We start from the raw sequence: 12,668 nt of genomic DNA, 5'->3' as shown, positions 1-12,668 counted from the left end.
TTCTATATGTTCCACTGAGCTGACTCGTATTCAGTTATGACACTAAAATAGTAACTTCTTTTTTTATTTTCAATAAGATATATAATAACAATAAGCTATATAATAACAATAAGCTATATAATAGCAATAAGCTATATAATAGCAAAAGCTATTCTCTCTATGATAAGAAAAAAAATAACGGAGCCTGGCTACCGGAAGTGGCGTCAGTGTCGGAAACCGACGCCAAGGAAAGAATGCACGTGTCTGAGGGAGCTGCAGAAAGAATATGAGCGCCCAGCTCTGGCTGGTAGAGAGGAGGCCCGAGTGAAGACACACACGCGTTCACACCGACATCTTATGTTCAACGTACAGCCGCTAACAGACAACCAGAAACTCAGGACTCTTCCCGGCTGCTCACAGGCGCGCGGACCAGCACCACGGTTGGACCGTTAAGTGACCGAGAAGAAGAGCAACACACACACGGGGGAGAAGGAAGAAAGTTCTCGGTCTCTGTTCCCGGCCTGTGTTTGTTGTCTGTTTGTGTGTCTTCTCGTTGCCATAGCCGGCTTTTTAAAAAAGTTATTGTTATTAGTTGTAACACTGGAGGACTGGTGAGCGTTTAATCTGACATCATGGCGGACTACCTGATCAGCGGTCAAACCGGTTACGTCCCCGATGATGGGCTGTCGGGACTGCAGCTGTTCAACGGAGGAGACGGGCTCACATACAAGTAAAGACCCCACGATCACTCCCACTAACCGGGCCGAGCGTGGCAACACACTCCGTCTAGCTCTGTGATGTAACGTAGCTGTGTGTGCTAACGGTAGACTAGCGCGTGTGTTCACTGGTTTAACTTACTGCTGCAGAATGTGGCTCAGCTGTCCAGCAACTGGATCTGGTGTTGCGAAAGTCAGACATCTTTTTGGGGACAGTCTGTGACGGTTGAACTACTGAATAATAGATCAGTTATTTGTTGAAATAAACACTTACCGCCCCCTTTTTTAAAGGAACAGTCTCTCAGAACGATCAAAACATCGCGTGCCACATTTCCCTTGTTGCAACCAGTAGCATGTTTCATATGGACCGACACGAGAAAGCGGCTCCAGAGCCACAGAAGACGGTATATAACTGTTTTTACAGCGTGAGTAAGTTAATATTTGTGACAGGTATGCCACATGAACAGTAGAAGTCACCACAGCCCAATATGGTGTCTCAGAAAGCTGTGCCTCCAATTTTTAATTACACGTTGCCAGCCCAAGAAGATTGCTGATGAGTAAAGTACAGTCTGTCTTACATAAGTGAACACACTTGTGCAGTCTGAATAACACCTTCTTGGAACTGAAGGGGAGGGGGAGGGGGAGGGGGGGGGGGGGGGGGGGGGGGGACAACACATTCCTTCAGGTCACACACTGGTTCCATATTTAGGTCCTGACTGACACAGTCCTGTGTGGACCCAGGCTGTACCTGTACAACAAAGAAGAGAGAGTAGAGCCATGCACCGACTAGACGCTGACCGTGTCAATATTTGACATCAATATATCTACCGGTTACGCAAAATGAGATATTGAGGTTGCCAATTTAGTTTCACTGTTTAATAGACCCACAATAAACCATCTGTGCTTTACAGAGTAAGTTTAAAGAATAGGCAACTACAGTAGCATTAAAACAAAAGTGTATTGATGACCCACTGAACCCCTGGTTTATGTGATTGCTTTGAATGCTATTGAAAGTTTGTTATTAAAGTATAATATTAGTGATTAAATGTGCGTCACATTAGATTTTTACAATCTTAGTTCTCTTAATTGTACAGTGAAGCGCGCGGTGGGTCAAACGGTAATGGTTTAGTGTTCCTCTTACGGTTTTATTTCTCAGCTTTGGAACGTGAAGTTCGAGTTTGTGTGACATCTGTCACGTCCTCATGTTTGACTGGCGGATTCAAAGCCGTTAGGACGGACCGGTTTTGTAAGAAGCTGCTCTTAACCTCATCTTTCTCGTCTCTCTCTCTCTCTCTCTCTCTCTCCAGTGACTTTCTGATTCTGCCAGGCTACATTGACTTCTCATCAGAACACGTGGTGAGTCGCGAGGAAGGACACACATTTGCCAATGCATAACATCGGTTTTAATGCGGCTGCTGTGGTATTAAACTAATCTGAATGTGGGATGATGTCCGAGATGGGAGCGCGTGGGGCGAGAGTGAGGATTATCAGCTGTGTGCCTCCCAGCACAAATACTCCCTGAATTAGGCAAACAATGCCTCAACGAGCCAGCGCAGTAAAATACGGCCACCCGCTGTGACTGATGGGATGGTGGTTAGTGCTTAAATGAAGTAGCACAAGAGTCCTTAAGTGAGAGAACTTAACCACCACCAATATCAATACAAGGACCCTGAAATCGAAGCAACTAAACTAAATTAAACTGTACTTCTCTTACACTTTGTTTTCCTAATGTGACATGTCAAAATGTTTTCTGTAAAAAAAAAAAAAGGCCTGTTACATGAATATAAAGCTTAATTATAAATGAATATTCCAGTGTAAACGTCTTAAAAGATGTCCCGTCTTTGAGGTGGTTTACACTGATTTCTCTGCTCTAGCAGGTTTTACGTTGAGAATCCTAATAGTCGTGTTACTCAGGAGTAGCTTTTCGGCGTGTTAACGTGACCTCTTTTGTCCAGGACTTGACCTCAGCGCTCACCAAACAGATCACCATGAAGACGCCCTTCGTCTCCTCTCCCATGGACACCGTCACAGAGGCCAACTTGGCCATCGCTATGGCGGTAAGTAGCACAAGACGCGAACGCACGGTTTCTTTAGATTGTGTTATTGTCACGTCGGCACGCTGTGAGGCTCGCTCGCTCGCAAACGCACTGATGTGTTGTCTCCTCGCAGCTAACGGGTGGCATCGGCTTCATCCACCACAACTGCACGCCAGAGTTCCAGGCCAATGAAGTTCGCAAAGTCAAGGTAGTGACGATGACTCTCCGTCTGGTTTTATCTTTTATTTTACTCTTTCATCTTGTTCATCTGCTCAGCTTGCCTCTTCTGTTATTTAAGGGTTTTCCCTCACACATTACATTTCATTTGTTACATTTTTTTCCCCGTCATTGTTTTGTATGTTTATCTTTTCTGTCATCTCACGTCACCATCTCTTTGTCTTTCTCTGTTTTGATTTGCTGTTCTCATTTTGTAAAAGGTAGCGGTGTTATTTCCCTGCATCCCTCCTCTGCTCTAGAGTGTAGGCAGTGAAAACACTCAAATATTCTTTATCCATCCCTCCTTATTGAATCCCTTACATCCTTTCCCCTAATATTGCCCTCCTTTTCTCTGCAATGCCGGCTCCTAAATCCACTTCCCTTTTTGTGTTTTTTTTTTTTTGTTCCACACCATCCTCCTCCTCCTGCCTCTCTATGTTCTTCCTCACCCTCCCTTCTCCTCCTCTCCTTCCTTCCCTCCCCCACCAGCGTTATGAACAGGGCTTCATCACAGACCCGGTGGTGATGAGCCCCAACGAGCGTGTTCGGGACGTCTTCCAGGCCAAGGCTCGCCACGGCTTCTGTGGAATCCCGATCACAGACAACGGAAAGATGGGCGGCAAGCTGGTGGGCATCATCTCTTCTAGAGACATCGACTTCCTGAAGGAGGAGGAGCACAACCTGCCGCTGAGCGAGGTGGGTGGAAGTTAGATTAGTCGTTGGCCATTAGTTACTAAAACTAGGGTGTTGGATGGAAAAAAAATTGTAATACAAAGTGATATTTTAATGGAAACCGGTAGACAAAAAAAGAGGAATGATTTGGACAAATGGTTCAACCAGACTGACACCTGAAAAAGCAGGAAGAGACAAAGATCTCTCTGAGCAACAGTTGAATAAGAACAGATGAAATCAACAGTCTTTGGTCAAATACACTGGAAAGTTAGCATCAAAATGTGTGCAGGTTTAAATAGGAACGGGGCCCTGTTTGTGTGTCAGTTGTACATTAATCCCTTTAAGAAGCGACCACGCTGTCAGGTGAGTTAAAGAGCTATTCTTAAAACATCACAATAGAAATAGGTTAGTCTAGGATTAGCACTATTGGAATTGGATCACAGAATATCAGCTGAACATATGATAGACTAACAAATCACTGCTTAAACCTGTTCAATACAACCACTAAATAGACTGCAGCAGGCCCAAAGAAAAGGGCTTTTTTAAAATAATTAAAGGCCCAAATGCACCATAATGATGTGACACTGTGGTGACATCGACTATCATCAGTAGAACAAGTGACCCCAAACTTTTGAGCGGCAAAGATGACATTAAATATAATATTACTTTTTACAAACTTTACTAGAAAATATTTTAATTAGCTATAAAAGACAAAATATAACAGTATATTAAGGTTAACACAATAATAATCAAATGGTGTCGTAAATGCGTGCTTTTATTTATTTGGGACATTTGGTCAAATAAAACAAGCGTTATGAATACATCACCTCAGGCTGTGTCTGAATTGTTATCATGCAAATACAAAGACAAAGCCTGAATTTGTGTGCAAGATTTTTTTTAGATGACCTGTTTTTCGGTGTTAAAGCGTCGTATCTTTAAAGTCCTAAAACTCCCAGGAATACTGAAAGCTCCTACATTCTCTGAAACCTCTGCATGGAGTGTGACTGCTTCCTTTCTTTATACTCCGTGTGTTTAAATGTCTTTGACAGGTGATGACGAAACTCGAGGATCTGGTGGTTGCCCCTGCTGGTGTGACACTGAAAGAAGCCAACGAAATCCTCCAGAGGAGTAAGAAAGGTGAGGAGGCTGTTCAAGTTATCAGTCATGACTCGCATGATGTTTTTACTTAACATTTCAGTTGAAAACATCAAATGAATGATCGTGCATCTAGGTGTTGAGCGTCTGTACGTGTTTGACCTCCTCTGATTCGTCCTGCAGGTAAGCTGCCTATAGTGAATGAGGAGGGCTCCCTGGTGTCCATCATTGCCCGCACAGACCTGAAGAAGAACAGAGACTTCCCTCTGGCCGCCAAAGACTCTCGCAAACAGCTGCTGTGTGGCGCCGCCATCGGCACCCACAACGACGACAAGTACCGACTGGACCTGCTTGTGCAGAGCGGGGTGGACGTGGTTGTACTGGTACGGAGGTTGTTTCCCATGAAAAACGGGGGAGAATTAAGTCTCCAAGCTGTCATTCAAAGTAAAAATGCTCTGTAAATATCCATGTTGTGGTGCTTTCTTCTGTGTCTCCAGGACTCCTCTCAAGGCAACTCAATCTTCCAGATCAACATGATCAAATACATCAAAGAAAAGTATCCCAATGTCCAGGTCATCGGAGGCAACGGTAATTCCGCGTTTCTTTACCTTTTTATAACCAGAGACGGTATCTCCATTGATCCCAGCTACCCGTCCCAAGTGATCACATTGCTTACAGTTCGCTCCTGGCAGGTTTTGATTCAATTAAGGATCTCTAGTCTGTTTAAAGCTAAAGATCGATCTCTGGATTTTAAGAATTGATATTGGCTCACTCAAATGAAGTGTGTTTGGAATCAGAAAATCTTCATTTTGACACCGAACCCTAGTCCAGCTCTAACGGCCTTTCTGTCTCCCCCTCCCTGCCTGCAGTGGTGACCGCCGCTCAGGCTAAGAACCTGATAGACGCAGGAGTCGACGGGCTGAGAGTGGGGATGGGCAGCGGCTCCATCTGCATAACGCAGGAAGGTAAGTGACGCTAAACAACCACCATTGGCCTCACTAACTGCTTCAATGTGGTTATTTAAAGTGCCAATCAAGAAAGGACAATCTTAGTGAAATGACGTGCAGTTCGTCGTCTTGTTGATTTGACTTTGGTTTGGCAGAAATAAGCGGGATGCCAAGTGTCCGGTTTGCTTGTTTAACGACCCGAGCGCCAGCTTGATAACTGGCACGAAAATAATCGTTTGGTTCAACAATTTTTAGTTTTACCCTGAGTGGCGTGTCTTAGCGGAAGACGACAGATTGCTCGTCACAAGGCTGCTCACGTGGGAAGACGGGCGTGCTGGAGTTGTTTTTGTCTTTGTTCGTGTCGTCCACCACATGTGCTTCAGGTGCACTGTGTGTGTGTGTGTGTTCCGAGTCTGTCTCTGGCGCGTCCTGCCAGATTATCTTCACAAGTCAAGTCATTTCTCTCAACCAAGTCACGTCAGGTGCTATGTCGTTGTGACCACCTGGAAAGATGAACTGCGGATGGTTAAATTGTGCAGATAGGGCTGTTACAGCCAAGTATGGATTCCAAATCTAAGTTGTCACTGGGATGCTTTTAGCTGTGCTTTGTCGGGCATAGCCAAGAAGTTTACAAGAGGTATTGTTAGTCTGCATTTCTTGTTGTCTCTCTTCATTTTTCCTCTCAAGTCATTCGCAATATTTGTTAATTTTCTTTTACTTACAGTTTTCTTCACTTTTGTCTGTCATTTTCTTGTCCTCCAACCTGTCACCTCCCCTTCTTTCTCTTCTTCTCTCTCTCTCTCTGTTTATTCCCTCTTTATCTTTATCTTTAATTCTCTATCTGACGTCCCACCCTTGTGTTTGTGCGTGTCCATGTACTTGTCCGTGCCCAGCTCCCCTCAGTGTACCACCAGCAATAAATCTCCACAGCCCCAAAACCCCAACCACTGTTACGGGATACTGCAGTAAGTTTACCCGTCCCCCATTGGCTCCACTATCGCAGTGTGCCCGCCCCCCACACTTCACAGCCTGCTGCATCGATTGGTTAACAGCTTTGCATCGGTAGAAGTACTAGAGGTAGTGGTCATAGGTTGTTTTTGTTTCGTATTGAGAGCTGACCTTTGGGGTTTTGGGGTTTTGCTTGTTCCCGCGTCGTCACTAATCCGTCAATCATCATGTGTGAATGTTGCTCTTCCTCCACCCACTTTACTGACCTTTCCATTGGTGTCCTTCGGGCTGCCTAAGGATACCATTGGTCAGATGGTGACTGCATCAGTTGTAGGCCACAGCGCTCATCCACTCCTAACACCCATTTCTAACATTTGGCGTTCGAAAGTTTGGCTCAGCAATGCTGTTGGCAGCCACAGGGTGTCCCTGTCCAGCAGAGGTGGTGGACTGAAGTGGGCGGGGCCGGGCGGGTTATGTTTCAGACTGCACTTTCGCTTCATTATTAATCATCATTATCAAGGACAAGGCGGCCTTGATAAATGGATCTCCATTCAGCCGTTTGTGTCATATTCTCATGTCTGTGACTCACTTTCTAAGAGTCAACATAGTATATTCAGAGTCTGCAAGTGCTGCCAGCTGATAGTTGCACACTTGTGAATTGTAGCATGGTTGTGTGAGAGGACATTTTGAATGTTGAGCTTTAGGAAGGCCTTAGAGTAATGCACATGGAGCCAGAGTGTGTGACACTTGTTGTCCTTCTCTTAAGTCTACTTCTAGTGATCAGCACCTCATTATCACCTTTGGTGTGCGTTACTTTTCTAATATTTTATTTACGAGAGGACACATCGGTGCTCACCTGCTCTGTGTGGTCTGAGCAAGGATGAGGTGTTTCTATTCTTGTGTGTGTGTGTGTGTGTGTGTGTGTGTGTGTGTGTGTGTGTGTGTGTGTGTGTGTGTTTTATTTTTGCTTTGATCACATGCTTTACAGAACAATAAAAAAAACACTAGCCGTGCCTTCATGTAATCAAACCCATTTTGGGGATTTAAAAAAATGTTTATGGTTGTGGTAATTTCTTTCCAGCAATACGCATTCAAAGTGTTTACATTCTGTAACACTTCTCTAAATACAAGATATCATTGTTAATGGAAGAGCCATTCCCACCCCGGATTACCTACAGTGTGAGTTTGCTTAGTTACTCTGTAAAACACACTCGTACCATAGTCGTATTACTAAGTTGGAGGAGTGTTTGCTTGTGCAGTTTAATACTACAGGTATTAAATACTGCAGGTATTACACAGGTACCTACTTGTTATTCTAGCTTTAAAGATGCAGATGACTTGTAACCTGTTGCCATTTGCAACATTTCTTCTCTAAGATCGTGGCCATCAATACAGAGCAGGATAATTAGGACTACCGGTTTGGTTGGTAAGCACCGTGCAGCCCCGAGTTCACAGGAAAGAAAACAGGAATTGTGATGTTGATCTTTGGCGGCTCGTTGTAAATGTGATCGTCTGTGTCCCTCATAGCGGCAGGATGTATTATGAGAGACGGGTTTGGAGTCTCCGTGCGGTGTGGGATTTATCTGCTGATGTGACAAGTACAACTTCCCCATTCTCACTTTTCTTTAAGTAGCATGACAACAGAAAGAGATTTGTTCCCAGCCAGTCTGCTCCTTCACTGTGTGTGAGATTTTCTTTATTTCTTATGTTTTTTTTAACATCACTTGGATCACCACGCTTATCAAAATGAACTCTTGAGCTCAGTCGGGACGTTTTTGATGTTTATCAAATCAACAGCTCCAGGTTCCAAACCTCTGATTTGTATTTATGTTGAAGCATTTTTGTAAACTTAGGCTGATATGGAAGGATAATTTGCTGGCAAAGATGGAAAATGTCCGCTTTTTATTCCAATTTCCAACATGAATCTGTAAAGCTTTGTCTGGTGAGGTGTGTTCGCCTTTTGTGAGCTTCGGTTGTGTATTCTGTAGTAGGTTGGTTGGGGGGGGGGGGGGGGGGGGGATATGTAGTACAGGACTAGCTTACAGTCATCAGGAGACGAGCAACATGTTTAAAATGATTTAATTCAACAGCGGTACACTTTTTCCTCACATCATTTAATCCCGTGTCATCGCTCTGCTTTCCCTCTTCAGTGCTGGCGTGCGGCAGACCCCAGGCCACAGCTGTCTATAAGGTATCGGAGTACGCCAGGCGTTTCGGTGTGCCGGTCATCGCTGATGGCGGCATCCAGACGGTTGGGCACATTGCCAAAGCTTTGGCACTGGGAGCATCCACAGGTATGGATAGATGGGTGTTTCAGAGTCGGAGTGAGATAAGCACAAAATTAAAATAAAACCATTTTATTTCAAACTTGGCCACCAGATGTAACGTAAATAAGGATTCTTTTTTTTTTTTTATGCTTTCATCCGTCATGTTTTTCAGAGGATTATAATTTGGACGGTAGATTTTCAGATTTGGATTAAGTCGTTTACTCCGTGTGAATCCAGATTCATGCTGGAAAGAAACACCCAGCCTCTCTTCCTTTCAGTCGTCATCTTTCAATCTCTCTCTCTTTGTCTCCGTGTGTCCAGTGATGATGGGCTCTTTGCTGGCTGCCACCAGTGAAGCTCCTGGTGAATATTTCTTCTCTGACGGCATCAGGCTAAAGAAATACCGCGGCATGGGCTCCCTGGATGCCATGGATAAAAACCTGGGCTCCCAGACCAGATACTTCAGGTACAACAAAAACTAAAACTGGCCTAACGGAATGCATCATTCAAGTCGATCAGTTTACAGTTGACGGCACCATAGTAGTGACTGTATATCTGCAGGTTAAATCACTACAAAGCAATGGTCTAACTCTTACCCCCAGAAGAGAACATGAAAGTGCACCGTCTCACTAAAATGCCATTAGAGACCATTCTTTAACAGATCTTCCCAGACAACCGTTCTTCCTCCCACAATGCTCTGTGGTTTTCAGAACATTAGACATTACCACATACCTTGTGGTAAAGAATGATGAGCCCACTAAAGAAGCACTGAGTCACAGACATTTGACTCAATGATGCTTAAATTCAATCTCTTACTTGTTTTAAAGCAAACCTCACAACATTCTCAAAAAGGAGAGTATTCAAAAGAAAAACTGCTTTTAATTGAATCACCTTATAATGGATCTTTAGCCACAAGGTGGCAGTACACAGGTTACACACGATCCTCTGCTTTAAATGTCACTGACACATTGTTTTCCTCCTCCTCCCTCACAGTGAGTGTGATAAGATTAAAGTGGCTCAGGGTGTTTCTGGAGCGGTGCAGGACAAAGGCTCCATCCACAAGTTTGTTCCCTACCTGCTGGCTGGCATCCAGCACTCCTGTCAGGACATCGGAGCCAAGAGCCTCACACAGCTCAGGTAAAGACACATAGAACCGCGTGCACTCAGGATAATGAAATGCAAGGTACACCTGTGCTATCAATTGCATTTCAATACAACGGCCATAAATTCTACCATTACAAGATGCACTGACACCACTTTTATCAGACCGAGCACTTTTCCATACAGAGTGCTTAGCAATACCATTACGGTTCCAACAATGACTTAAATATCTTGTTTTATTTTAATCAAATGTTCCTCTCTTTCTGCCTGTGAAAATGAAACATTGAATATACACCATTATGCTGTTGCTCAAATTTCAACCTAGTTTACAGTAGGGATGTTATTAACCGTGCTAAGTAAAACCTAGGAGGGGCTGGTCCACCTTAAGTGGCCCAAGCTGTTGCTAACGTCAGGGCTAACCACCCTTCACTTAAATCAACAGCTGGCTGACAAGCAAACTTGGGTCTCACGAGTTTTGAGGCGTTATCGCATTTATCCACCTGCAAAGAAAACGCATAATACCTCTATGAAAGTATCAAAAACATCTGAACATTATAGGTATCGTAAATATAGACTTAAGTGGCCACGGGGTACTTTAAATATCTGGTTTGTTGAATAGAGTATACTTGACATTAAGCAAGTCACAAGTATAGAGCTATTGCTCTTTTGATAGTTAAAGAGCTAAAAGGGCTATTGTCATATACATGTCATAGGTATGTCATAAACGTTTCATGAAAAAGCCAAAAAATAGTATTTAGAAAACTAGAGTAGGGTGAAAAAAAGAATGTTGACATTAAAGTCATAGTAAAGTATGCCCTTAATGTTATAAAAGATCGTAGTACAGTGTGTCAAAGAAGCAAACAAGTCGTAATATAATATGTTTAAAAAAGCCGTAGCATAGTTTGTCAAAGAAAGTATAAGTCATGTATAGTATCTGGAAAAAGCCAGAATAGGTTAAAAAAAAAAAAGATTACTACGGTGAAAAAATACATAAAGAATAGTGTAAATCTAAATAGTATAGAATGCTAGTCATAAATAATCCATAATGTAGTGGTAATAGTATAGTAGGCCATAACTGCTAAGACTATATGATTATAACAATTATGAAATACATTCTGAATAGAATTAGTATGAATTTGGGACACTTTAGACGTACTTGCCCAGCGCCTATGCTGCGCTATATCCTCTCCCTTGAAGTCTGATGTGGGTAACAGCATTTATTTCGTCTTTGCAGAGCCATGATGTACTCTGGAGATCTAAAATTTGAAAAGAGAACAACTTCGGCTCAAATGGAGGGTGGAGTCCACAGCCTGCACAGGTACACACAAAGAGAAACTACTCACCTAAGTAGACTTCAACTTTGTTTTAATTTGGTTTCATATTTCAACATCTTCCTCTTTCTCCCCACAGTTATGAGAAACGACTGTTTTGAGAAGACGCCAGACAGAGAAACCTTCCAACAGACACATTATGCAAACACACTTCATGCCAGACCTTCTTTCATTCATAGCCCCCCCCACACACACACACACACACACACACACACCATTCACTTTTCATACAATCTAGTCTTTAAAGATGAGCTCTTGCCCCCTCTCTACTCTTCCAATGATCCATCAAGTCTTCCTGCCAGTGTCATCTATGCATTGTCTGTGTTTTGTGTAGCTGTGTGTGTGTGTATGAAGAATGGGGATTAAGCATTTATCAATCAGTGCACGTGTGATTGAGTCCCCCAATGCCTTTCAAGTTGTGATTAAAGTAGATGTCTGGAGTGTCCATGTTAAGGCAAAAAAATAAAAGTTGTCCAATAATAAAACGTACGTGTTTTTCCACAAGCTGCTGTCTTCGTATTTGTCGCCTCTGCTTTTATATTTGTGAATATCTAGTACTTTGAGACAATGTAACAAAATGTACTTTTAAATGACTTTTTATTAGTTTTATCGACATATTGGTCTAAGTCATAGTATAGTATATCCAAAATGTTGAAAAAGGTAATAAAGTAATGTCGAAAAAGTTCTGAAAAAAACTCAGTATAGTGTCAAAAAAGGCTAAATATACCATGTTTAACAAAAGCCATAGTAATGTATGTCGAAAAGTATTTAAAAAGCCATCGTATGTTGAAAAAAGTTTGAAAAAGTCACGGTATAGTATGTTGAAAAATCTATTGTATAATTTATCAGTCAGAAAAAGTCATAGTATGGTATGTCAAAAAAAATATGTCGACATAAGCCATATAATCATAGTTAAGTTTAAAAAAGTAATTGTGTGTCATAGTATGTAAAGAAAATGGCATAGTATGGTATGTCGATGATGATAAAGGTATAGTACAGTATGTTGAAAAAAAATCATTAAAAAGCCATTTTATAATTTATCGAAAAAAGTCATAGTATAGAAAGTCGAAAAAGGTCAGAACATTAAGTCACAGAAGGCATGAAAAAGCTGTAAGTAGAGTAAGTTTTAAATAAGTTCAAAAAGTCATACAAAATTGTCGAAAAAGGTTTTAAAGTCGTCGTGTAGATGGTTGAAAAATGTATGAAAAAAGCCATAGTATAGTATGTTGGCAAAAGTCATGAAAAAAAAAGAATGATTTTTAATGTCTATCACTATACACACAATTTCCTTTTTAGTTTTGATACCATTGTCTTTGTTCTACAGATGTCTGTCACTGCAGTGGACGTTGGGCGCACCGTG

At 42.4% G+C, this 12,668-nt stretch overlaps 1 protein-coding gene across 2 annotated transcripts; it reads left to right on the top strand.

Moving 5' to 3' along the window:
- Window positions 1–238: 238 nt before the first annotated feature.
- On the top strand, window positions 239–11,804 carry impdh2 (IMP (inosine 5'-monophosphate) dehydrogenase 2). 2 transcript variants are annotated; one of them, XM_079177790.1, is made up of 15 exons: window positions 239–709; window positions 2,003–2,051; window positions 2,651–2,752; window positions 2,865–2,939; window positions 3,437–3,643; window positions 4,669–4,756; window positions 4,898–5,097; window positions 5,212–5,302; window positions 5,584–5,679; window positions 6,555–6,626; window positions 8,760–8,903; window positions 9,198–9,342; window positions 9,870–10,013; window positions 11,212–11,295; window positions 11,388–11,804. In XM_079177790.1, exons 1-15 carry the CDS (start codon window positions 612–614, stop codon window positions 11,407–11,409), a joined length of 1,617 nt encoding a protein of 538 aa, XP_079033916.1. In that variant the 5' UTR covers window positions 239–611; the 3' UTR covers window positions 11,410–11,804. The 2 variants fall into 2 exon arrangements, with proteins under 2 accessions (XP_079033916.1, XP_079033917.1); XM_079177791.1 differs by lacking the exon at window positions 6,555–6,626.
- Window positions 11,805–12,668: the final 864 nt, after the last annotated feature.

Source organism: Pholis gunnellus, assembly GCF_910591455.1.
Source record: "Pholis gunnellus genome assembly, chromosome: 2".
NCBI classification, from domain to species: Eukaryota; Metazoa; Chordata; class Actinopteri; order Perciformes; family Pholidae; genus Pholis; species Pholis gunnellus.
This window is presented reverse-complemented; position numbering and strand designations above follow the sequence as displayed.

Excerpts from the sequence above, each read along its gene's own strand:
- impdh2 (XM_079177790.1), top strand. The coding sequence starts at position 612 with ATGGCGGACTACCTGATCAGCGGTCAAACCGGTTACGTCCCCGATGAT. Across the intron at positions 3,644-4,668 it reads ACAACCTGCCGCTGAGCGAG|GTGATGACGAAACTCGAGGA; the intron begins GTGGGTGGAAGT and ends TGTCTTTGACAG. Across the intron at positions 5,098-5,211 it reads GGGTGGACGTGGTTGTACTG|GACTCCTCTCAAGGCAACTC; the intron begins GTACGGAGGTTG and ends CTGTGTCTCCAG.